At 43.8% G+C, this 23113-nt stretch overlaps 2 protein-coding genes across 6 annotated transcripts in view; both read left to right on the top strand.

Moving 5' to 3' along the window:
* Window positions 1-9745, top strand: part of RPRD2 (regulation of nuclear pre-mRNA domain containing 2) — a 117236-nt gene extending 107491 nt beyond the window's left edge. For 2 of the 5 annotated variants that reach the window (XM_012811769.2, XM_023519429.1), the window contains 2 exons: window positions 1456-1656; window positions 3703-6692. In XM_012811769.2, coding sequence (XP_012667223.2) covers window positions 1456-1656; window positions 3703-6470 — 2969 coding nt within the window. In that variant the 3' untranslated portion in view covers window positions 6471-6692. Of the gene's footprint in view, window positions 1-1455; window positions 1657-3702 lie in introns of all 5 variants that reach the window. The other 3 variants (XM_023519431.1, XM_023519428.1, XM_023519430.1) reach the window with 3 other exon arrangements.
* Window positions 9746-18198: 8453 nt separating this feature from the next.
* Window positions 18199-23113, top strand: part of TARS2 (threonyl-tRNA synthetase 2, mitochondrial) — a 17569-nt gene continuing 12654 nt past the window's right edge. Inside the window, exons 1-6 of the mRNA XM_023519408.1 lie at window positions 18199-18347; window positions 18624-18820; window positions 20225-20348; window positions 21712-21836; window positions 22373-22490; window positions 22580-22645. Of these exons, the coding sequence (XP_023375176.1) occupies window positions 18282-18347; window positions 18624-18820; window positions 20225-20348; window positions 21712-21836; window positions 22373-22490; window positions 22580-22645 (696 nt within the window). The 5' untranslated portion in view covers window positions 18199-18281. The remainder of the gene's footprint in view (window positions 18348-18623; window positions 18821-20224; window positions 20349-21711; window positions 21837-22372; window positions 22491-22579; window positions 22646-23113) is intronic.

The following is a 23113-nucleotide window of genomic DNA, read 5'->3' as shown; positions in this document are numbered from 1 at the left end:
TTTTCTCTGGTATAAAGAATGCTATAAAGAACAACAGGGTACTAAAATTTTATGAACAGTCCCTTCTAAAAGGGTTCATAGGTGTATAGGGCTTTTTAAATGGAGATTTTTAATTAAAAAATATTGCTGATGGCTCGGCATCCATAGGACAGTGGTTACAGTGCCAGCCACATACACCAAGGGTGGCAGGTCTGAATCCGGCCCAGGCCAGCTAAGCAACTACAACAACAAAAAATAGCCAGGCATTGTGGCAGGTGTCTATAATCCCAGCAACTTCGGAGGCTGAGGCAAGAGAATTACTTAAGTCCAAGAGTTGGAGGTTGCTGTGAGCTGTGACGCCATGGCACTCTACCGAGGGCAACATAATGAGACTCTGTCTCAAAAAAATAAAAATAAAAAACATTGCCAGGCATGGTGGCACAAGCCTTAGTCCCAGCTACTTGGGAAGCTGAGACAGGAGGGTGCTTGAGGTTGTAGCACAGGTTGTAGTGTGCTCTGGTTGTACTTGTGAATAGCCTCAGCACCTCCGTGTACTCATCACTCAGCTGGAACAGTATAACCATGGGAAATATGTTTCTTCTATGTCCTACTCCAGATTATTTTAAAGAAATTCCCAATCATTTCATTTTATCGTGAATGCGTATTTCTAAAAAGTAAAGACTCAAAAAAACAACATGTAGTTTTTAAAGTTTTTTCGTACACTATAACCAAATTTGTGTCCAGAAAAGTACTATTTTATATGACTAGTATATGAAAGTTCCTGTTGTTTTTTACCCTCTTCACTGTTTATTTGTGTCAAATTCAACCATAAAAAGTTAATTTGTTTTAATTTGTATTCCTTTGATTAAAGATGTGATTAAAAGATTTTATTTGCTTATCATTTGTTTCTTTGTGAAAATATCTGTTCTTTTTTTAGTTTGTTTTTTAAACAAACATTTTTCTCTTGATACACCTTTTTTCCGGTGTTAAAAATCAACCTGGTATATTAAAATGTAAAAATGTAAAAGAAATTTCTTATATAATCTCATTTTTAAGTCATATTTCAAAAGCAAATAATTTACCAATCATAGAATGTGGCCGAATTACACAACTGCAATGGCTCTGATCATCCAATCAGCCAGAAGTGTTTACTGAGCACCTAGAGGACTCTGAAGTGCAGGTGCCATTTGGTAGAGAAAAAGACATAGGCTGCCTGGTCTCTTTGTATTGGGGTTCTCAAAACTAATGAATGTATGTGAAAATAACTTAATACATGTTTGTTTTAAGGATATTCCAAGTAAAAGAAACAAATATTAATCTGATTTTCAAGGTTTTTTTTTTTTATGTCCTATAATATGGACCATTTGTGGATCTGTTACGGAAGAATTCCTGTTAAACATCACATTTGTTGGAGTGAAAAGTATGAATTAAAAGGTTTTGAATTGCATTTTCTTGAGTTCATATTTCTGCCACCAGGGGTCAGTCCTGCATCGAGACCTTCTCCAGGAACTCCTACCAGTCCCAGCAACCTCACCACTGGCCTGAAAACACCTGCCCCTGCCACAACAACATCTCAGAACCCTCTGGCAAATATCCTCTCGAAGGTGGAGATCACCCCAGAGAGCATTCTATCTGCTCTTTCCAAAACCCAGACACAGTCAGCCCCTGCACTACAAGGTAAGCTGTGGTGTGCCATAGGGACTTGAATTGCAAATGTTTGTTTCTGATTTAATCCTGGATTCCATTTCTGAGGAATACAAATTCATAAAATGTATGAGACAGTTAATTCATTATTCTCTACATATTTATCCGCAAGCCAGAATTTAAAGAATCATAAAATGTCAAAGATGAAAGAAACTTTTTATCTCGCCTCCTCACCTTCTTTTCATGTAAGGAAACTAAGGCTTGGTAAGGTGATGTGACCTGCTTTAAACTCACATTCAGTGATGAGCCAGGACCAAAAGCCAGCATTCTTTCACTTACACCATGATACCCCTAGTGGTTCTATTAATCACCCCAACTTTTAGTATAGGTTAGTATATGTTGAGTTTTGTATATTTGAATGTTAACTGAAGCTAAAGACAGTGAGCAAGGTCAATCTGTTACCAAAAATAAATCTTGCTAGGCATGGTGACTCAGGCCTGTAATCCTAGCTCTCTGGGAAGATGGGGCACCCAGATTGCCTGAGCTCACAAGTTCAAGACCAGTCCAAGCAAGAGTAAGACCCTGTCTCTAAAAATAGTGAGGCATTGTGGGAGGCACCTGTAGTCCCAGCTACTTGGAAGGCTGAGCTATGACACCACAGCAGTTTACCAAGGGCAACATAATGAGACCTTGTCTCAAAAAAAAAAAAATTTCAAGAGCAGTTTGCTTTGTTGAACTTCACCCTTTGACTCAAAGAATTCTTTCCTAGTGCTTCTGAGAAGGTTTTGATGATCCATGAATAAAGTCACTTTCATCATTGTTAATCTAGACTAATCAATAATCCTTGAATTTTCCCACACCATAAAATGGGGATTATATGTTTTCTTGTCGAAGAATCAGTGCCCCTGGTGGTCTGGGTTTGTAAGTCTTTTGGTGTTTGTTTATATATTTATTATAGCTACATCTTATAACCAAAACTGATATTTGAAAACATTGTTTTGTTTCCCAAAAGTTACATCATACAAGAGATGCCTTTGATGGGTCAGGTGAGGTGGCTCAGGCCTATAATCCTAGCTAGCACTCTGAGAGGCCAAGTCGGGTGGATTGCTTGAGCTTACAAATTCAAGACCAGCCTGAGCAAAAGTGAGACCCTGTCTCTACTAAAAATAGAAAAACTGAGGCAAGAGAAGAATCGCTTGAGCCCAAGAGTTGGAGGTTGCTGTGAGCTATGATGCCACGACACTCTACCCCAGGGTGACAGCTTGAGATTCTTTCTCAAAAAAAAAAAAAAGAGAGAGAGAGAGAGAAAGAGAGATGTATCTTGAAAAAAGTATTCCTTGTTCAAATAAATTTCTAAAATTTGCATATGCTCTCTCTCTCTTGAAAATAAATGTATATGGCTCGGCGCCTGTGGCTCAAGTAAGGTGGCAGGTTCGAATCCAACCAAAAAAAATAGCTGGGCGTTGTGGCGGGCGCCTGTGGTCCCAACTACTTGGGAGGCGGAGGCAGGAGACTCACTTGAGCCCAGGAGTTGGAGGTTGCTGTGAGCTCTGATGTCACAGCACTCTACCCAGGGGGACAACTTGAGGCTCTGTCTGGAAAAAAAAGAAAAGAAATGTATATTAACTTACTAGAGATAAATGTAGAGGTTGGAAAGATAGGATAGAACATCTTTTTGCATTTAGGGAAACATTTCCACAGATGACAAAGTAAGAAATACTGGTTTAAAGTGTTGTTTTAAGAATAATTTTGCCTCTTTTCTTCCTGTTTCGCCTTATTAGTTTAAGTAAATGATTCTGACATTAAAATCTCTGCCTTCCTGTTGCCTTTTATTGTGCCATGTTGGGCTAATTTGTGGACTGCACTGGGAACATTTCAGTGATTTGCTTTTTATTAATAAGTAGGTCCAGTGTTCCCTATGACAGTTAGCCTTGCTTGTTTGTTCTGGATTCACTTTGGCCTCATACTTTGTCTACCAGGTTCCCACCAGAATGAATGAGAATATCTGATTGACCAACATTGTTCCTATTGTATGGTAGGTGTTGTTCTTTTTCACTCCTCTAATCTTTGTTTCTACAGGCCTGTCATCTTTACTTCAGAGTGTTACTGGGAACCCAGTTCCAGCCAGCGAAGCTGCATCACAGAGCACTTCAGCCTCCCCTGCCAGCACCACAGTCTCTACCGTAAAGGGGAGAAATCTGGCCTCTAATACCCAATCTTTTATTTCTAAAAGCTTCAACTATTCTCCTAATTCAACTTCTGAAGTCTCTTCAACTTCAGCCACAAAGCCCTCAATTGGGCAAAGCCCAGGGCTCCCAAGCACTACTTTCAAACTGCCGTCCAACTCTCTGGGGTTCACAGCCACCCACAGCACTGGCCCTGCTGCTGCACCCGCTGACGTTGCCATATGCCAGTCTTCAGAGATCTCCAAGCCAAAGCTGGAATCAGAGTCCACGTCCCCAAGCCTGGAAATGAAGATCCACAACTTTTTAAAAGGTAACCCTGGTTTCAGTGGCTTAAATTTAAATATCCCAATCCTGAGCAGTCTGGGGTCCAGCGCCCCCTCAGAGAGCCACTCCTCCGACTTCCAACGCGGCCCTGCTAGCACTTCAGTGGACAACATTGATGGAACCCCTGTGCGGGATGAACGGAGTGGGACACCCACCCAGGATGAGATGATGGACAAGCCCACCTCTAGCAGTGTAGACACTATGTCCCTGCTTTCTAAGATCATTAGCCCCGGTTCCTCAACACCCAGTAGCACAAGATCACCACCCCCTGGGAGAGATGAAAGCTACTCCCGGGAGCTCTCCAATTCTGTATCTACTTATCAACCCTTTGGCCTGGGCAGTGAATCTCCCTATAAGCAGCCTTCTGATGGAATGGAGAGACCATCTTCCCTAATGGACTCTTCACAGGAAAAGTTCTATCCAGATACTTCCTTTCAAGATGAAGATTACCGAGATTTTGAGTATTCAGGGCCTCCACCCTCTGCCATGATGAACCTAGAGAAGAAACCAGCCAAATCTATCCTGAAATCAAGCAAACTTTCTGATACCACCGAATACCAGCCAATCTTGTCCAGTTACAGCCACAGGGCCCAAGAATTTGGGGTAAAGTCTGCCTTCCCTCCATCTGTAAGGGCCCTTCTGGACTCCAGTGAGAACTGTGACCGTCTCTCCTCTTCTCCTGGGATATTTGGTGCCTTCAGCATAAGAGGAAATGAACCTGGGTCTGACCGGTCACCATCGCCGAGTAAGAATGATTCATTTTTCACCCCTGACTCCAACCACAATAGTTTGTCTCAGCCTACCACTGGGCATCTCAGTTTGCCACAGAAGCAGTACCCAGACTCTGCTCACCCAGTCCCACATCGTTCCCTTTTCTCTCCACAGAATACCCATGCTGCTCCCACGGGTCACCCACCCACTTCAGGTGTGGAGAAAGTCCTGGCCTCTGCCATTTCCACCACATCGACGATTGAATTTAAGAATATGCTTAAAAACGCCTCACGTAAACCCTCAGATGATAAGCATTTTGGCCAGGCCCCCAGCAAGGGCTCTTCAAGTGATGGTGTCAGTCTTTCAAACCTTACCCAGCCCAGCTTGACGGCCGCTGACCAGCAGCAGCAAGAAGAGCACTACCGCATAGAGACCCGAGTCTCCTCCTCATGTTTAGACTTGCCTGACAGCACGGAAGAAAAGGGGGCCCCTATAGAAACCTTGGGGTATCATAATGCATCCAATAGGAGGATGTCAGGAGAGCCAATACAGACTGTAGAGTCCATCCGAGTTCCTGGGAAGGGAAATAGAGGACATGGGCGCGAGGCTTCAAGGGTGGGTTGGTTTGATCTGAGTACCTCGGGCAGCTCTTTTGACAATGGCCCCTCAAGTGCCTCTGAGTTGGCATCCCTTGGGGGTGGGGGCAGCGGAGGCCTCACTGGCTTTAAAACAGCACCATACAAGGAACGGGCACCCCAATTTCAGGAGAGTGTCGGCAGCTTTCGTTCCAACAGTTTCAACTCAACATTTGAGCATCATCTTCCCCCATCCCCCTTGGAACACGGGACACCCTTCCAGAGAGAGCCAGTGGGGCCATCATCTGCCCCACCTGCCCCTCCCAAGGATCATGGTGGTATCTTCTCTCGAGATGCACCCACTCATCTGTCCTCTGTGGATCTTTCGAACCCCTTCACAAAGGAGGCAGCCCTGGCCCATGCTGCCCCACCCCCTCCTCCTGGAGAGCACAGCGGAGTTCCTTTTCCCACCCCACCCCCTCCTCCACCCCCTGGGGAACATAGCAGCAGTGGTGGGAGTGGTGTTCCTTTTGCTACTCCGCCCCCTCCTCCAACCCCTGTTGACCACTCTGGAGTTGTACCCTTCCCAACCCCAGCACTGGCAGAGCATGGAGTGGCAGGGGCTGTGGCAGTATTTCCTAAGGACCATAGTTCCCTTCTTCAAGGGACCCTGGCTGAGCATTTTGGGGTGCTCCCAGGACCCAGGGACCATGGGGGCCCCACCCAGCGGGACCTCAACGGCCCTGGCCTTAGCCGTGTACGTGAGAGCCTGAGCCTACCCGCCCATTCTCTGGAGCACCTGGGCCCAGCCCATGGAGGAGGAGGTGGGGGAGGCAGCAACAGCAGCGGTGGCCCTCCCTTGGGTCCCTCACACAGAGACACCATCAGCCGGAGTGGTATGATTTTACGGAGTCCCCGGCCAGACTTTCGGCCTAGGGAACCTTTTCTCAGCAGAGACCCGTTTCACAGTTTAAAGAGACCCAGGCCACCTTTTGCTAGGGGCCCTCCGTTCTTTGCACCAAAACGCCCATTCTTCCCTCCCAGGTACTGATGGAAACCAAGGGAAAGGCATTTTGAACAGTCTAGAGAGCATTGGAAGTAGGAGTTTGGTTTATTGTTGTTTTCATTTGTTTTTCCCTTCCTTGATTTTTTTTTAAATTACAACAAAGGGCCTCTCTTCCAAATTAAAAAATCATATATGCTTGCATTTCACTAGTCCATTCAGTCTTCCCTCCCACTGCACTTAATCTACCTTCTCTGAGTTATTTGTATTTTTTTTTTTTAAGGTAAATTCAACTTAAGCCACTTCGTTTGGCTGCTGGGGGCTTGGGGAATGGGGAGGAAAACTTTATTGAAGAGTATTACTACATTTGAAATAAAACTTCCATCAGTACAGATAATAACATGTGCGATGTTGGGATTTTATTTGGGGCTTAGCTTATCAGGTAGTGAATGGAAGGATTCCTGTCCCAGCTAAGTAATTGCTTTCACCAGCTTGTCCTCCCTGTATGCTCTCTGCTGACAGCCAAGAGATGTTACAAGGGAGGAAATGTGGGAGACATTGAACCTTTCAGGTTTATTTGTTTTGTTTTGTTTTTAAAGGCATGTTGAAGTTGAGATCTTTACCCTTGTAAAAAAAAAATTTTTTTTTTTTAAATCAGCCTCTTCCCATAAAGTTCTGGCAATAACTTTGAGTACGTACAAACTTGATTCTATTCTACTAAATTTTTTTCTCTTCATACTTGGAATGAAAGGACGGGGCTTAATATAATTCAATTTAGAATAAGGAGTGAGTACAATATATAAAGTTAGGAAAGGAAGCATCAGTGGTATGACGTGACCTGCCTGTTCATAAACAAAAGAATAGGGAACATTTTCAAGGTAGTTTCACATGTCTTGCATGCACTTAGCTCTTGCCTCCTGCTCTTCTTTTTTGACTTTTTCTCCCTCAGTTTTTACTCTTCTGTGCCCAGACAGACAGTTACCATAATTGACTCATCAATACAAAGGTGCAGCTGAAATATTATCCCTGCATTTTTTAGCATAAATATACATTAATTTTACCTTGGTGCCTCCCTAATGTAAGTGATATTTGTTAGTGGTTTTCAACAAAGGTTAACTATTAGAGAAAGGAAAAATGTGTCTTTATTTTTCTTCCTCTTTGACTCAGTCCTATATTCACCCCTATTGATATTTTAAAGGAGGAGATCAGTAGCATTTTTCTTTATATCGTATCTCTTCAGATATGTCTTAGAAGTGGTTATTAGTATACACATGTTTACAGAGAAACAGAAGGTCCTAGTAAGTCCAAATTTACCCCACACTATAGATAGCAGTATGTTACATTTCAAGGCTCAGGCTGTATCCCCACTACCCACCCCAGAAAGTAAAGATTGATTCTGCCTTTAAGTCATTTTACATGAGAGCGAAGTGCTTTCCTTCTCCCTGGACTGGAAGGCTTATTTTTATTTCTATATCCAGTACTGGGGAAAAGACAATCACTGTACGTTTAATTGGATATCTAGAGACACTAATGAGAAAATGTTGTTTAACTACTATTTCGTTTATTATTAGCATCTTACCCTAAGGTGTCCACACTGATAATCTCCAGCTAGATGAATGAAAGTATTCAGTTTCGGGGGAAATGACAGCATGGTTCATCTGTTTTCTCCAAGTTATGTCTGGAACTATCAGAAGTATAGGAGCTGCTTCAGACTCCTGCTAAAGGTGTGGAGGGTGGGTGGTGTAGTGACAGAAGGTGATTCTTTGTTTCAGAGTAAGCTTGCTTTTCAGAGAAAGCAGCTTAAACCAAGTGTGCATTAGTTGGGGGTCTCTGTGTAATTTATTTTGTTATTTATTTGGGCTCACTTTGTGTTCTGTAGCAGACCTAGTCAGTTGCTTCCTAAGGCACATCTGGTCTTCTTCCTTGACCTCAAGCTTCTCTGCCCTGTGTGGGATGAGGTATATAGTGTAGCAAAGAAAAGAAAGTATACTTATTATTGAGTGCTAAGACATTCGTGTAGAGAAAAGCATAATAGAAATTGGGGGTGGGGAGAATTCTATTTTACTTCCAAAATTGAAATAGACTTTTTTTTTTGCATACAATCAAGCAGGGTGTTTTTCATTGTAGAATAAGAATGTGAATTCTTTCTGCTACTTTTGTTTAAGCTAAAAGTAGTGTTTACTTGAAATGCTCTCTGACCTTTTGATTTTATCAGAAAATATAGAGGTATCAGAAAAATAGCTTCCTGAATGTCAGGACAGAGAGACTGTCCTCAAAGAGTGATGACTGATACACAAAAGGAAGGCTTTGTTGTACAGTTTAAAAGATAGACATTTAAGGAGTTGGGTTTTTGTGGGTTATTTTTGTGTTGTCTTTTAAGCCACAGAATCCTCAGTATGTTTGTTTTACAGTGGAAGTGAGGATGTATCTCTGACAGTCAGCTGTTAATGTTGAGGAAATCTGTCTACAACGGTAAATGAAGATGACAATGTATATATGTGATATAGTGAAATGAAAAAGACAGTTCTGGTTTTTGTAACATGAGACAGAGGGGTTTCATTCTTTCTGTGTCTGTGATTTAAAATTCTATGACCATGCTCCAACTTTTGTATTTCAACCTGCGTTTAAAAAAAATAAACAAGATATTTTTTAAAGAAAGCATAACTTAGTGTGTCTGGCAAGGACATGATTCATATGAAAGCCTAAGTAGAATTTGTTATTAAGGTTCTTGGTGCTCACTGTAAAATCACAGACAGAGAATTGGTTTGGTGGGGGGTTGGAGTACACTAACAGTTTAGTGATAAGAGTGTTAGAAGGAGGGTGCTTGAGTATTTTGAAAAAGCTTACTCTTCCTTCAGCTTAGATAAGAGCTCTTTCCTGATACCCCTCAGCCCTCTAAAAAGTCAAGAGTAAATAAAATGTGGGTTGATTCCAGGGAGGGTAAAATGAGCAGAGAATAGGACCTTTATCTTTTCCCACACCAGGAATACAATGTTTGTGATATATATGGTACAGCAAACCTGTCTAGATAATGTGACTATGCTAAACTTCCTAACTGCAAAATCTTCACACTCAATCCTAAAGTTACTGTGCAGAATTAAGCTTCAGCTGTTAATGTTTTGAAGCCGCTGTAAATTACTGCTTCCTCCTCCCCCCCCCTTTTTTTAAGTGGGCAGGGGTGCCTGTTAAAATTAGATATGTTGGATTGAAATTCTCACGTGTTCAGTGTGGAAAACAAAACAAGTACATGCTTTAGAAGCAACAGAAATGAAATCCTTTTGAAATGTGTATTAATGTCATTTAATAAAATAACTAGTTCTAAAGGTTTGACATTTTTCTTTGAGACTGGGGCTTTGACCAAGGGCCCCTGGCTTCTCTGGTGAGTGCAAATAGGAGGGAACTTCTCCAGGAGCCACAACTGCTGCTTTGTGAAGCAGGCCTGTGGTTGGAAAACCTAAATGTTCTCCAGCAAAGACCCAACAAGGTTGTCCAGGGCTGAAGATGAAACCAACTACAGAATGCAGAAAGAAAAGCCTGGATTTATCTCTGAAGAAATGATTGTATTGGCTTCTGGTCCAAGGGTACGTGGGGTGGTATCAGGGAAGTGGTGTGTGTGCCCACACGTCCTGAGGCATATACAAGGATACCATAGACTTCTCATTTTGTCCCTTCCTGGTAACCACTTGCACTTTACTCTCTTCCAGCCATTCCTTTATTTTTTTAAATCTTTGTCCTTAATATTTTGTTTCCAGTTTAATAAAGAATGGTTCCTTTTGTTGTGTGGTTGACTTTTCCCCTGTCATGTTGATCTTACCCAGATGTCCCCTTTGACTTTTCCACCTAATGTCATGGAAAGCAATCAGAGCCTCTGAGATCTTCATGGACTTGTGGGTTTTTTCTCTTTGTTCCTTTGTGTAAATTGAATTTTAGAAAGGGATGATGAGTGGGGTGAGATATAGATGTTCAGGGAATGGTTTATAATGAAGTGGGATATATTGTGTGGATAATTATTTGTGTGTGTCTTCAAAAATGTATACAGTTGTGAGCCAGGAAACCTCTTTAAAGCAGCCTGGAATGGGGTTGAGAGTAATAGGGATCATCCTCTAGCCATTTCCCCACGTCTACCCTTGTTACTGCATATTGGTAGTCTGTCATACGGAAGCCACACTTAACCCTTCTCTCTTGCCCCATCCCTTTTCATAATTTAGTGAGTGTTAATAAGTGGAATGTTGGCTTTAAGGGATAAAGAAGGATAGTCACTGAATCTGGGCCAGGCCTAGGTCATTGGCAGGGTAGAAGCTTCTAAATAGCAGCCTTGATTATGTGAAGCTGCATGTGTGTCATGAGACACTTAAGAAGTAGCAGTGGCCTGGGAACACACCCAGCAGGTAGGGTGCACCACTGTATTGGAATCTGGTTCACCCTTTTTTCCTTGTCCCTTCTTGGGACCCTGATTTGCCCCCCCCCCCCATTCCCGTCTTTACCCCGAAGGAATCAATCACTTTTAGGCTCCTCATTGGCCTTTCTAGGCATGTTATTGAAAATGATAACTTCCTCCTCTTGTTTTATTTAAGCCAGTCCTGTATAGGGGATGAGTTATCCCCTTGTGTGTGTAGACATAGTCACAAACCATTAGAATGGGTTCTGGAGTATTGAGGTGTTTCTCATACTTGTTATGAGTAATTGTATGGACGAGTCTGGTCAGCTGCTATTCACAATTGCTGAGTAATAACTCACTGAGGCTGTGTAGACAAGGCCAAAAGCGGGACACAAGTAAGAGATACTGGTCCTTAAGTAAACACCCTTTAAAGGAAATGAGCGAGTATAATGTAAAACTAAATATCAATGTTACTTTTGACTAATTGCTGGAGGAGCAACAGTATTCTTTTGCTTAATTACAGGTTTAAAGAGAAGGAGATAAGTCTACTATTTAAAAATTGATCATTGCAGTTATATTCATCCTTCTATCCATGGGGGATTGGCTCCAGGACCCCAGGAGATACCAAAATCTGCAGATCCTTGATTCTTTATATAAAACAGCATATTTATATGTAGCCTATGCACATCTTCCAGTATGTTCTAAAATGTCTCTATACTACTTGGAATACCTAGTACAACATAAGTATTGTGTAAGTAGTTCACTGTATTAGTTTGGGTTTTGTTTGTTTTTTGAGACCGTTTCACTCTGTTGCCAAGGCTAGAGTGCTATGGCCTCTACCTAGCTCACAGCAACCTCAAATTCTTGGGCTCAATTGATCCTTCTGCCTCAGCCTCCCAAGTAGCTGGGACTACAGCTGCCCTCCACAACCTGGCTGATTTTCCTATTTTTAGTAGAGCGGGGTTCCCGAACTTGTTTGGGCTGGTGCAGCAATCCTCTCACCTCTGCCTTCCATAGTGTGAGGATCATAGGAATGAACCACTGCCTCCAGCCTCTGTATTGGTTTTTAAATTTTGTATTTGTTATTACTTTGTATTGGTTTTTCCCAAAAATATTTTTGGGTTTTTTGTTTGTTTGTTTGAGACAGTCTCATTTTGTCACCCTCAGTAGAGTGCTGTGGTGTCATAGCTCATAGCAACCTCAAACTTTTGGGCTAATGTGATCCTCTTGCCTCAGCCTCCCAAGGAGCTGGGACTACTGGTGCCTGCCACAATGCCCTGCTATTGTTTTTAGAGATGGGGTCTTGTCCCTGTTTAGGCCCGTCTTGAACTCAAGCAATCCACCCCACTCTGTTGCCCTGGCTTCATAGCTTACAGCAACCTCTTGGGCTTAAGCAATCCTACCTCAGCCTTCCAAATACAAGTCCAAATGCTGGGCCACCACATCTGGCCAGTTCTTGTAAATAAGGGGTCTCATCTTGCTCAGGCTAGGCTCAAACTCCTGAGCTCAAATGATACACCTGACTCGGCCTCCCAGAGTGCTAGTATTACAGGTATGAGCCCACTCACCTGGAAGCCCCCAAATATTTTTTCTTTACTCCCCAAATATTTTTGATCTGAGGTTAAATAAATCCACATATTTAGAACCCCAAAACATGGAATACTAACTGTACTTTTTTTCCCCCCCAGAGCTGGTTTTGAACCTGCCACCTCCAGCATATAGGGCTGGTGCCCTACTCCTTGAGCCACAGGTGCCACCCTAACTGTACTTTATTATTTCACTATTTCATTTTTATTTTATTTTTTTCTGTCCTTTCACCTTGTGTTCACATCTAGGCAAGACTCAGAAGTTGAGAAAACAGATGTGGGTGGAAATCCTAGTAAGCTCTGCAGTGCTAACTGAGAAAACCCAGGCTGCAGTTTTTTGTGTTTGACTAAAAAGGGTGTTGGCTATACCAGTCCACCTTGGGCATGTTCGGGTTCATGGCAAATTAGATGTCCCAGCAACTAACTTCCTCATCCCCATTGCATCCCTTTATTTTTGAGAATTTTTCAAGTATTTTGCCACAGTTTGTGGAAAAGACAAGATATAAAGGGAATTTCCTACATTTCTTCTTGAGGTGTTTGAGAAAGGATTAGCAGAAAGAAAGCAGATGGACAGCACTCACTTCCTTTGTTTTCCTGTCCCACCCCCACTCCAGTGAGGAGTCCTTTGCACCTACCTGAGCTAGCCAATCATTGCCAAGAGTGGTAATAGTAAAGGATTAACTTGAAATCTTGGTTATTTAGAAGCAGACCTTAGCTGTTCATACAGGTTGAGCATCCAAAATCCAAAATTTTGAGCAACAGAATGACAAAGGAAATGATCATTAGAGGATTTCAGATGTTGGGATTAGGGGTGTTCAACTGGTAAGTATAATACAAATATTGCAAAATCTGAGGGGGGGGAATTGAAAATTGGAAGCACTGGCTCGGCGCCTATAGCTCAACCGGCTAAGGCGCCAGCCACGTACACCTAAGGTGGCGGGTTCGAATCCCCAGCCCGGACCCGCCAAACAACAATGACGGCTGCAACCAAAAAATAGCCGGTGTTGTGGCGGGCGCCTGTGGTCCCAGCTACTTGGGAGGTGGAGGCAGGAGACTCGCTTGAGCCCAGGAGTTGGAGGTTGCTGTGAGCTGCAATGCCATGGCACTCTGCCCAGGGGGACAGCTTGAGGCTCTGTCTCAAAAAAAAAAAAAAAAAAAAAAAAAGAAAATTGGAAGCACTCTGGTCTCAAAGATTTGGGGTAAGGGATACTCAACCTGTATTTCCTTCTATGGATGTATCTTGGACTTAAAGTGCTTTGTTCCCCACCACCACCTTTTGTTTGTTTTTTAGAGAGAGAGTCTCATTTTATTGCCCTTGGTAGAGTGCTGTGGCATCACTGCTCACAGCAACCTCCAACTCCTGGGCTCAAGCGAGTCTCCTGCCTCAGCCTCCCAAGTAGCTGGGACCACAGGCGCCTGCCACAACGCCCAGCTATTTTTTGGTTGCAGCTGTCATTGATGTTTGGCGGCCCAGGCTGGATTCGAACCCGCCACCTTAGGTGTATGCGGCTGGCGCCTTAGCCACTTGAGCTACAGGTGTTGAGCCCGCCCAGCTATTTTTTTGTTGTTGCAGTTTGGCCAGGGCCAAGTTTGAACCCACCACCCTCGGTACATGGGCCCGGTGCTCTACTCGCTGAACCACAGGTGCCACCCAACAGTTGACCCATCCCTGCACTGGTTTCCATGTTTGGGAGATTACCCTATTTCTACCCTGGCCGTGACCTGACAGTCAGGGACAAAGCTTAGGGTGTCTGTGTCCTTCTCTTTCACAGACTCAAGAGATACTCTGGGGAAGGGAAGTCTTGAGAGATTTTTGGATCAGCCCAGACTTTCTTTTTTTTCTTTCTTTTTTTTTTTTCTTGAGACAGAGTCTCAACAGTGTTGCCCTCAGTAGAGTGCTGTGCTGTCACAGCTCACAGCAACTTCAAACTCTTAGGCTGAAGCAATTCTCTTGCCTCAGCCTCGCAAGTAGCTGGGACTACAGGCGCCCACCACAACACCTGTCTATTTGTTTTTTGTTTGTTTTTTTGTAGGTGTCATTGTTGTTTTAGCTGGCCCAGTCAGGTCTTGAACCCACCAGCCTCAGTGCATGTGTCTGGCGACATAGCCACTGTGCTACAAGAGCAGAGCTGAAAAGGCAACTTCTTTAAAAAAATAAACATAACCTCCATACCACCTGGTGTGCCTTTAGCCACTTAGCTACTTCTTTGGCCTCAAGAACATTTGGTGGCAGTGACATGAACTTTATGTATTTTACATTATTAGAATTCTCTCTCTCCCTCTCCATCCCTCCCCCCACCCCTTCTCCAATACCTTTTCTATGGTGCAAGAAAATAGGGGGAAATTTGCTTCTAAGAGCTAACAGTTGGAAATATGTGCTGATTCTGATGACAAACAGAAAATGTATTTAACTTCAATGGGGAATATTCTTATATATAGTTTAAAGCAGCAGTTCTCAATGCGTGGGTTGCGGCATTAGGAAGGTTGAGAACCACTGGTTTAAAGTTATAAAAGTAATATCTTCTCAACCAGGATTTTAGTTAACTTTAGATGTCTATTCTGCAAAGTGGAGTTGGACTGACAATTTCCTAAAATTTGACTAAGGATCTAGGACACCCTTTGCTGAGGATTCCCTTTTCCCACATTTCTATGGAAATCTAGCATTATTTCCTTCACACTTGTTTTTCCTCAAACTTAGTCTGGTAGAGAAAAATTGAAAGACGCTGCTTGTTGGCTTTTATTGGATAACCCCCGCCCCTTCACTCTATATTCAAGATCTCTTTGGCCACAAGTATCCAAGCCCCTGAGTCTTGTACTCTAGAGAAGAAAAAGGAGCTGTGCTACCAAGCATGATACATGACTACTAACCTGGTCCCTGAGAGGCAGCATAGCTTAGCATAAACAGGTAGACTGGGGCTTGGCTCTGAGGATCATTTTCTATGTTTTATTTCATTTTATTTTATTTATTTATTTATTTTTGAGACAGGCCTCAAGCTGTCCCCCTGGGTAGAGTGCTGTGGCATCACAGCTCACAGCAACCTCCAACTCCTGGGCTCAAGTGCATCTCCCGCCTCCGCCTCCCAAGTACCTGGGAGCACAGGCGCCCCCCACAACACCTGGCTATTTTTTTTTTTGTTTTTTGGTTGCAGCCGTCATTGTTGTTTGGCAGGCCCAGGCTGGATTCAAACTCGTCACCTTAGGTGTATGTGGCTGGCGCTTTAGTCACTTAAGCCACAGGCGCCGAGCCATTTTCTATGTTTTAAAGGGAGCATAAAAATAGCTACTACTTGGCACAGTTCTAGGAATTAAATTAGATAGTGAAGCACTTGGTACATACTAGGTGTTCAGTAGTAGTCTGGTGGACTGGAGGGAGACAGATGGGCAACAGAAGATTTAGGGATGTTTCCCAGGCCAACTAATGGATTAAAATTCTCTGAGGTTGAAACATAGGCTAGTCACAAGTCAGGGGTTGTAGAAGAACTTCTAATTTACAAATTGGCCTTAGTTCTTTTTTTTTTTTTTGAGACAAGAGTTCCACTATGTCACCCTGGATAGAGTGTTATGGTGTCACAGCTCACAGCAACCTCACACCCTTGGGCTCAAGCGAGTCTCTTGCTTCAGTCTCCCAAGTAGCTGGGACTACAGTTGCCTGCCACAACACCCGGCTATTTTTGTTGCAGTTGTCATTGTTATTTTAGCTGGCCCAGGCTGGGTTCAAACCTGCCAACTTCAGTGTAGGTGGCTGGCGCCATAACCACTGTGCCATCATGGGTGCTGAGCCTGGCCTTAGCGTATGCATGCGTGCTTGCTTGCTTGCTTGCTTGCTAACAGGGAATAGGATGGAGTAACTTTTGATATTCTTTCCTTCCTCCACTGCAACACAAGTTAGACAGGTGGTAGTGTGTTAGTTGATCGTTCGTGGGCACCCCCTCAGCACTCGGCTTGCTTCTTTGCACACAGAAAGCAGTCAGTAAATGACAGAGTGTGGAAGCTGCTATCTTATGGTCTCCTACTCATTTCATCACCCCCCCCCTTTTTTTAAGAGACAAAGTCTCACTTTATCGCTCTCGGTAGAGTGCTGTGGGGTCACGGGTCACAGCTCACAGCAACCTCCAACTCCTGGGCTTAGACAATTCTTTTGCCTCAGCCTCCTGAGTAGCTGTGACTATAGGCACCCGCCACAACTCTCGGCTATTTTTTGTTGCAGTTTGGCCGGGGCTAGGTTCGAACCTGCTACCCTCGGTATATGGTGCCAGAGTCTCACTTTATTGCCTTCGGTAGAGTGCTGTGACATCACAGCTCACAGCAACCTCCAATCCTGGGCTTAGGCGATTCTCTTGCTTCAGCCTCCCGAGTAGCTGGGACTACAGGCGCTCGCCACAATGCCTGGCTGTTTTCTTGTTGCAGTTTGGCCGGGGCTGGATTTGAACCCACCACCCTCGATATATGGGGCCGGCGCCCTACTCATTGAGCCACAGGCACGGCCCTGCCATTTTAAATTCTTACTACCTTCTCCCAAGAGAACACAGACACACACAAGTAATCTTTCCCACACAGTCTTGACTTTTTCTCTTTGTTTTTCAGGGTGCCTCACATACCAGAAGATGGAGCCAAGATCCAGAGTGGGGCTTATGACTCAGATCTGCTGCCCAGACAGGACTTCTGGCCTCTTTGGAAACCTAGATTAAGCTGCTTTCTCTGACAGCTCTTCCTCTACAACCCTTGATTCTGTCACTATTGAAACTTCAGAACTGACTCTAACCATCCACATCCCCAGGTGAGGGGAATTTTGAGAATTACTAAGAGCCTGACAGCTACCCCCAAATCTATTTTCTTTCAGACTTTTCTACAGTCTGACTGTATTTTCATTTTTCCTGTGGAAAATTAATCAAATATACCTACTGGGAGATGGAAGAGAAGGAATAAAGAATAAAGGAAAGTTGAGGGCTGGGATGGGAATGAGAGACAAAGGGCATATGTAAGGATCAGAGGGGGTTTAATTCTAGTCAGGCACGTTTTCCTGAGGTACTTGGGGAGTGTATTTCTTCCCCATTACTAGGGGAAGCACGGTGTGGAAGAAGAGTACAAGACTTGGAGTCAGAAGCCACCATTAGCACTTGCTGTTTGACCTTAAATTCCTCCAGCTAAGATTAAGAAGTCTCCAAAATCCCTTTTAAACACTATGCATATGAAAGGACTCCAAGAAGTGACCTTTGAAGATTCTTTGCTCCAGCCTTAAAGCTGTTATATCCATTTACCGTAATTGCTTCTTGTTGCTCTTGCCCATTACCAAAACCATGCACTGTATTAGGCGACTTAAATAAAATTAACCTTAATTGAAAGTGATACTATTATTTTCATTTTATGTTTGAAAAATTGAGGCTTAAAGAAATTAATTTATCCAAAATTACATGATTAATGGCAGAGCCAGAATTTACTTTAGGTCTGTCTGGTTTCAAACTCTATGCTTAGTCTTAACGGTTTTTGTATCTCTTGTAAGGACCATGTAAAAGAACCTTTCACGGTTAAAGGGAAATTACTAACTACCATTTCTTGTCTGTTTTTCTCCCATTCGTGCCCGGAAAATTACCCCACCTCTGTTGTCAAATCACGGACCGCCTTATTGCTACTTTAGGGTTTCAGCAGAAACGGAGCAGGTCTCGGGATTACGGGGCTGTGTTACAGTTTCCGTCTTCCGGCCAGCCGGAACTACTTACACAGCGGCCGGTGCTGTGTGAGGTGTGGCCCCGCGGAGCTCCTGGAGGTGGTACCAGGCTAGAGTGACAGCTGTAGGAACCAATAGGCAAGGAGATTGTTAGGTCAGAAGCCAAAGACGAATATGAAGGAGAAGCGGCGATAATCTGTTTGAGCAAGTAGGCACGGGTCTGAAGAGACATGAGGCTGTATCGGAGATGGCAACGACTCCAGTTCCCTGGGTTACAGGCCTGCGTGCTCCACACGGTACGTGAGGTACCCAAAAGTTCCTAACGGCATCAGACCCAAGGATGTATATAGGTTCTCAACCCAGTCTTCCGCCGCCACTTCTCCCTCTGCACGGACAGCGCAGCCAGGCTTCTTGAGTCTGCGGTCTGGGGAGCGCAGAGATGCGTAGGGCCCCCACCCTCAGTCACCAGAGATTGACCAGGACCACTTAAATGTTCATAAGGCCTATCATCCTCAATCGTAAAATAGGAACGATGGGATCTGTGTTTCCTGCTAACATACCTTTCTTTCCAGGCAGCTGTGCCAACCCCTCCGCACTGGTTGGCAGAGCGGCTTGTCCTTTTTGAGGAGCTATGGGCTGCTCAGGTTAAGAGGGTTGCAAGCATGGCACAGAAGGAACCCCGGACTATTAAGATATCACTTCCTGGAGGCCAGAAAGTGGATGCTGTGGCATGGAACACAACCCCTTACCAACTAGCCCAGAAGATCAGGTACCAGAGAGCTATACTTACTGGTATTGTCCTTCCCCTTTAGTTCCTCTGCACCAGAGTAGGGAAAGAAAACTTGATCTGCTTGTTCCTGTTCTATCCCCATCAACCAGAGGTTTTTTTATCTGTTTGTCTCAGCCCTTCCCTTGGAGAAAGAAATAATAGGTTGTTTCCTCTTTGCAAGTTGCTGTGGATTGTAACACTTTTTAATTTACTTTTTTATTAATACAGAATGTACATATTTTTAAGGTACATATGGTATTTTGATACATGCATACAATGTGTAATGATCAAGGTATTTAAGACATCCATCATCGGGCAGCGCCTATGGACGCCAGCCCCATATACTGAGGGTGGTCGGTTCAAACCCGGCCCTGGCCAAACTGCAACAAAAAAATAGCCAGCTGTTGTGGCGGGCGCCTGTAGTCCCAGCTACTCAGGAGGCTGAGGTAAGAGAATCACTAGGAGCTGGAGGTTGCTGTGAGTTGTGACGCCACAGCATTCTACCGAGGGCAGCAAAATGAAACTCTTTGTCTCTTTAAAAAAAAAAAAAAAGATACCTATCATCGGCTCAGCACTGGTTACAGCGCCAGCCACATGCACAGAGGCTAGGGGATTCGAACCCAGGCGCCAGCTAAACAACGACAACTGCAACAACAACAACAAAAATAGATAGGCATTGTGGCGGGCACCTGTAATCTCGGCTACTTGGGAGGCCAAGGCAAGAGAATTGCTTAAGCCCAACAGTTTAAGGTTGCTGTGAGATGTGACACCATGGTACTCTACCAAGGGTGACATAATGAAACTCCTCCAACATTTATCATTTCTTTATATTGGGAATATTTCAGATCTTCTCTACTAGCTATTTTAAAATATGCAATAAATTATTGTTAATTGTAGTCACCCTTTTGCGCTACCAAGAACTTATTCCTTCTACATAACTGTATGTTGTACCCATTAGGCAAGCTCTTTTCTTTCTTTTCTTTTTTTTAGAGACAGAGTCTCACTTTATCGCCCTTGGTAGAGTGCCATGGCATCACAGCTCACAGCAACCTCCAGCTCTTGGGCTTAGGTGATTCTCTTGCCTCAGCCTCCCAAATAGCTGGGACTACAGGCACCCGCCACAATGCCCGGCTATTTTTTTTGTTGCAGTTTGGCCGGGGCCAGGTTTAAACCCACCACCCTCGGTGTATGGGGCCAGCGCCCTACTCACTGAGCCACAGGTGCCACTCAAGGCAACCTCTTTTCATTTCCCCTCCCCCATCCTCCCTAACCTCTGTTAACTATCATTCTTTATACCTCCATGAGATCAACTTTTTAACTCCCATATGTGAGTGAGAGCATCCACTCTCTTTCTATGCTTTGTAACTCTTTCTTTTTCTTCATCCCTACCTCCTACTGCTGAAGTTCAGTGCTGGCAGGTACTGCAGTAGCTGCTCAAGTGAATGGAGAACCTTATGATCTGGAGCGGCCCTTGGAGACAGATTGTGATCTTAGATTTCTTACATTCGATTCCCCAGAGGGAAAAGCAGTAAGTTTCTTTCTTATTTGGAATGCATTGGCTATTAAATTAAGAGATAGTTGAATGGGAAATGATAACATTTCTTTTATATATCTTTTTTATTTTTTTGAGACAGTTGCCCTAGACTATAGTTCCGAAGCTTCAGCCTAGCTCACAGCAACCTCAAATTCCTAGGCTTAAGCAATCCTACTGCCTCAGCCCCCCAAGGAACTGGGAATATAGGCACCTGCCACAGTGCCCAGCTAATTATTATGTTTTTAGCAGAGAAGGGTCTCATTGTTGTTGGTTTTTTTTTAATTGGCCAGGGCCGGATTTGAACCCACTACCTCCAGTATATGGGGCCAGAGCCCTACTCCTTTGAGCCACAGGCCCCACCCAAATATTTTGAGGGGTTTTTTTGTTTGTTTGTTTGTTTTGCAGGGCTGGGTTTGAACCCGCCACCTCTGGCATATAGGGCCAGCGCCCTACAAAGGGTCTCATTCTTCTTTAGGCTGGTCTTGAACTCCTAAGCTAAAGTGATCCACCCTCTTCAGCCTCCTAGAGTGCTAGGATTACAGGTGTGAGCCACCATGCTCTACCTAATTTCTTTTGCCTCATTTTCTCCATTTGCAGATGAGAGGGAAACTCCTGCCATAGACTGTCTTGACTATCTGACTATTCCTGGCTACTTGGAAACTTAGGATGAAAATTTTTACTTAGTTTCAATCTATAAGCCAAACATTTGTGTTAGTGAAAGGGAGAGATAATAGATTGAAAACAGAAGGATAATACCCAAGTTCAGCCCCTTGTCTTTTGAGCACATACATTACAAGTCATCTGTAGTGTATACTCAATTCTAACATGGCTTCTAGAACTGAGCACACAACCTGGCCAGCCTCCCACTTCGTCCTCTTCATGTTAGCTTAGGTAACACAGACCTTGTCTATTAGAATCTTGAAAAATGGAGTTCTCGTGTCATCTTTGTATACTTTGTGACCAGATCCTAGAGGAGTGATTGTGTTGCTCTAGATGCATGAGATAGAAAAATAGCACTGTCTAAGAAAATAGTTTATTCTAAAGTCCTGAAAGGTCATAGGAGCAGCAAAAGAGGACTGGCCTCCTGCTTCTGTGCTCCACGACTGGGAAGCACCAAGAACTGGGAGTAGGGCTGAGCTTCTGTGCACTGGCCTTATGCTTTCTTTTCTATGCAGTCTTTTTTTTTTTTTAATCTTTTACTATATGTTGGTCACGCCCAAAGTCTAGGTTCTGTATTTTGTAGTAGTTATTTCTAGAGCCATACTGGTTTTCCCATCAGCTTCTCTGAGGAAGAGAACAGTGTATATAGGGGTTAAGAGAGAAATCTATCAACTTCTAAACTTTCTTGTGAACCCAGGTGTTCTGGCATTCTAGCACCCATGTCCTGGGAGCAGCAGCTGAACAATTCCTAGGTGCTATTCTCTGCCGAGGTCCAAGTACAGAATGTGGCTTTTACCATGATTTCTTCCTGGGAAAGGATCGGTGAGTAATGCAAGAAAGAAAAAAAGAATTCTGGGGTGGTTTCTAAGGCACTTTTCAGGGGTCCTAACCATGTCCAATTTGGAGGAGAAAGGTGGAAAAGGGCTTCTTTAGGCCTCAACTATGATAGTGATACCACATTCTCTGCTATGACCTTCCTCTTCTTTTTTTTTTTCCGGTTGCAGCCATCATTGTTGTTTGGCAGACCTGGGCTGGATTCGAACCCACCACCTTAGGTGTATGTGGCTGGCGCCTTAGCCACTTGAGCCACAGGCGCTGAGGCTGACCTTCCTCTTCTAACTCTGCTTGAAACTTTCTTAGCCTTCACAAAATCAAATAATACTTTATCCCCTTGTTTTTATTCTAATTTTGTTCATTTCCCACATTCAGCTTTTAACTTCACACACAGAACTTTCTCTCTAGCTGTAAAATATGTAACATGATTTTCTATTTTACTGCACTCCGTAGCTTACAGGTATGTTGCCCAGGTGATTGATGCATCTTACAAGATGCAAGTTAACCAACTCTCCTCTCTCCAGGACAATCCGGGGCTCAGAGATACCTGTTTTAGAACGGATTTGCCAGGAATTTGCAGCCACTGCTCAACCCTTCCGGAGGCTAGAGGCTTCCCAGGATCAGCTTCGCCAGCTCTTCAAGGTAGGGTGGAGGGAAGAAGTGGCTTTCTCCCAGGACATTTTTCTGGGAACAAAGACTTGTCTTCAGTCTTTTATTCTACCTTTTTCCAGGATAACCCCTTTAAGCTTCACCTGATTGAGGAGAAAGTGACAGGTCCAACAGCAACAGTATATGGGTAAGAGTGGGTCAAGATTAAGGGAAACAGGAAGAAGTGGGGAAGCACTGAAGAAGTTCAGAATGGGAAAGAAGGTAGATGGTATTGTTCTTGAAAAAGAAGTAGGAACAGAAGTTGATTTTTATCTACCACTACTCTCTCTGTCTATAGAACAGTTAGTTCCTTCCTTTTCACATCCTTTTCCTGTCACCTAAAGGCCGTGAAAGGGAGAAAACTAGAAGCTCAAGAATCTGGAAGTGGCTCGGTGCTGGTAGTTCAGTGGCTAGGGCGCCAGCCACATACACTATAGCTGTACGCCAATCCAGCCCCAGCCTGCCAAACAACAATGACAACTACAGCCAAAAAAAATAGCCAGGTATCGTGTCGGGTACCTGTAGTCCCAACTACTTGGGAGGCTGAGGCAAGAGAATCACTTAAACCCAAGAGTTTGAGGTTGCTGTGAGCTGTGATGCCATGGCACTGTACTGAG

This window comes from Otolemur garnettii, unplaced genomic scaffold, assembly GCF_000181295.1.
Source record: "Otolemur garnettii isolate 467f Iridium unplaced genomic scaffold, OtoGar3 scaffold00174, whole genome shotgun sequence".
Taxonomy (NCBI): Eukaryota; Metazoa; Chordata; class Mammalia; order Primates; family Galagidae; genus Otolemur; species Otolemur garnettii.
Note: the sequence above shows the minus strand (reverse complement) of the source record. Positions and strands in the feature narration are given on the sequence as shown.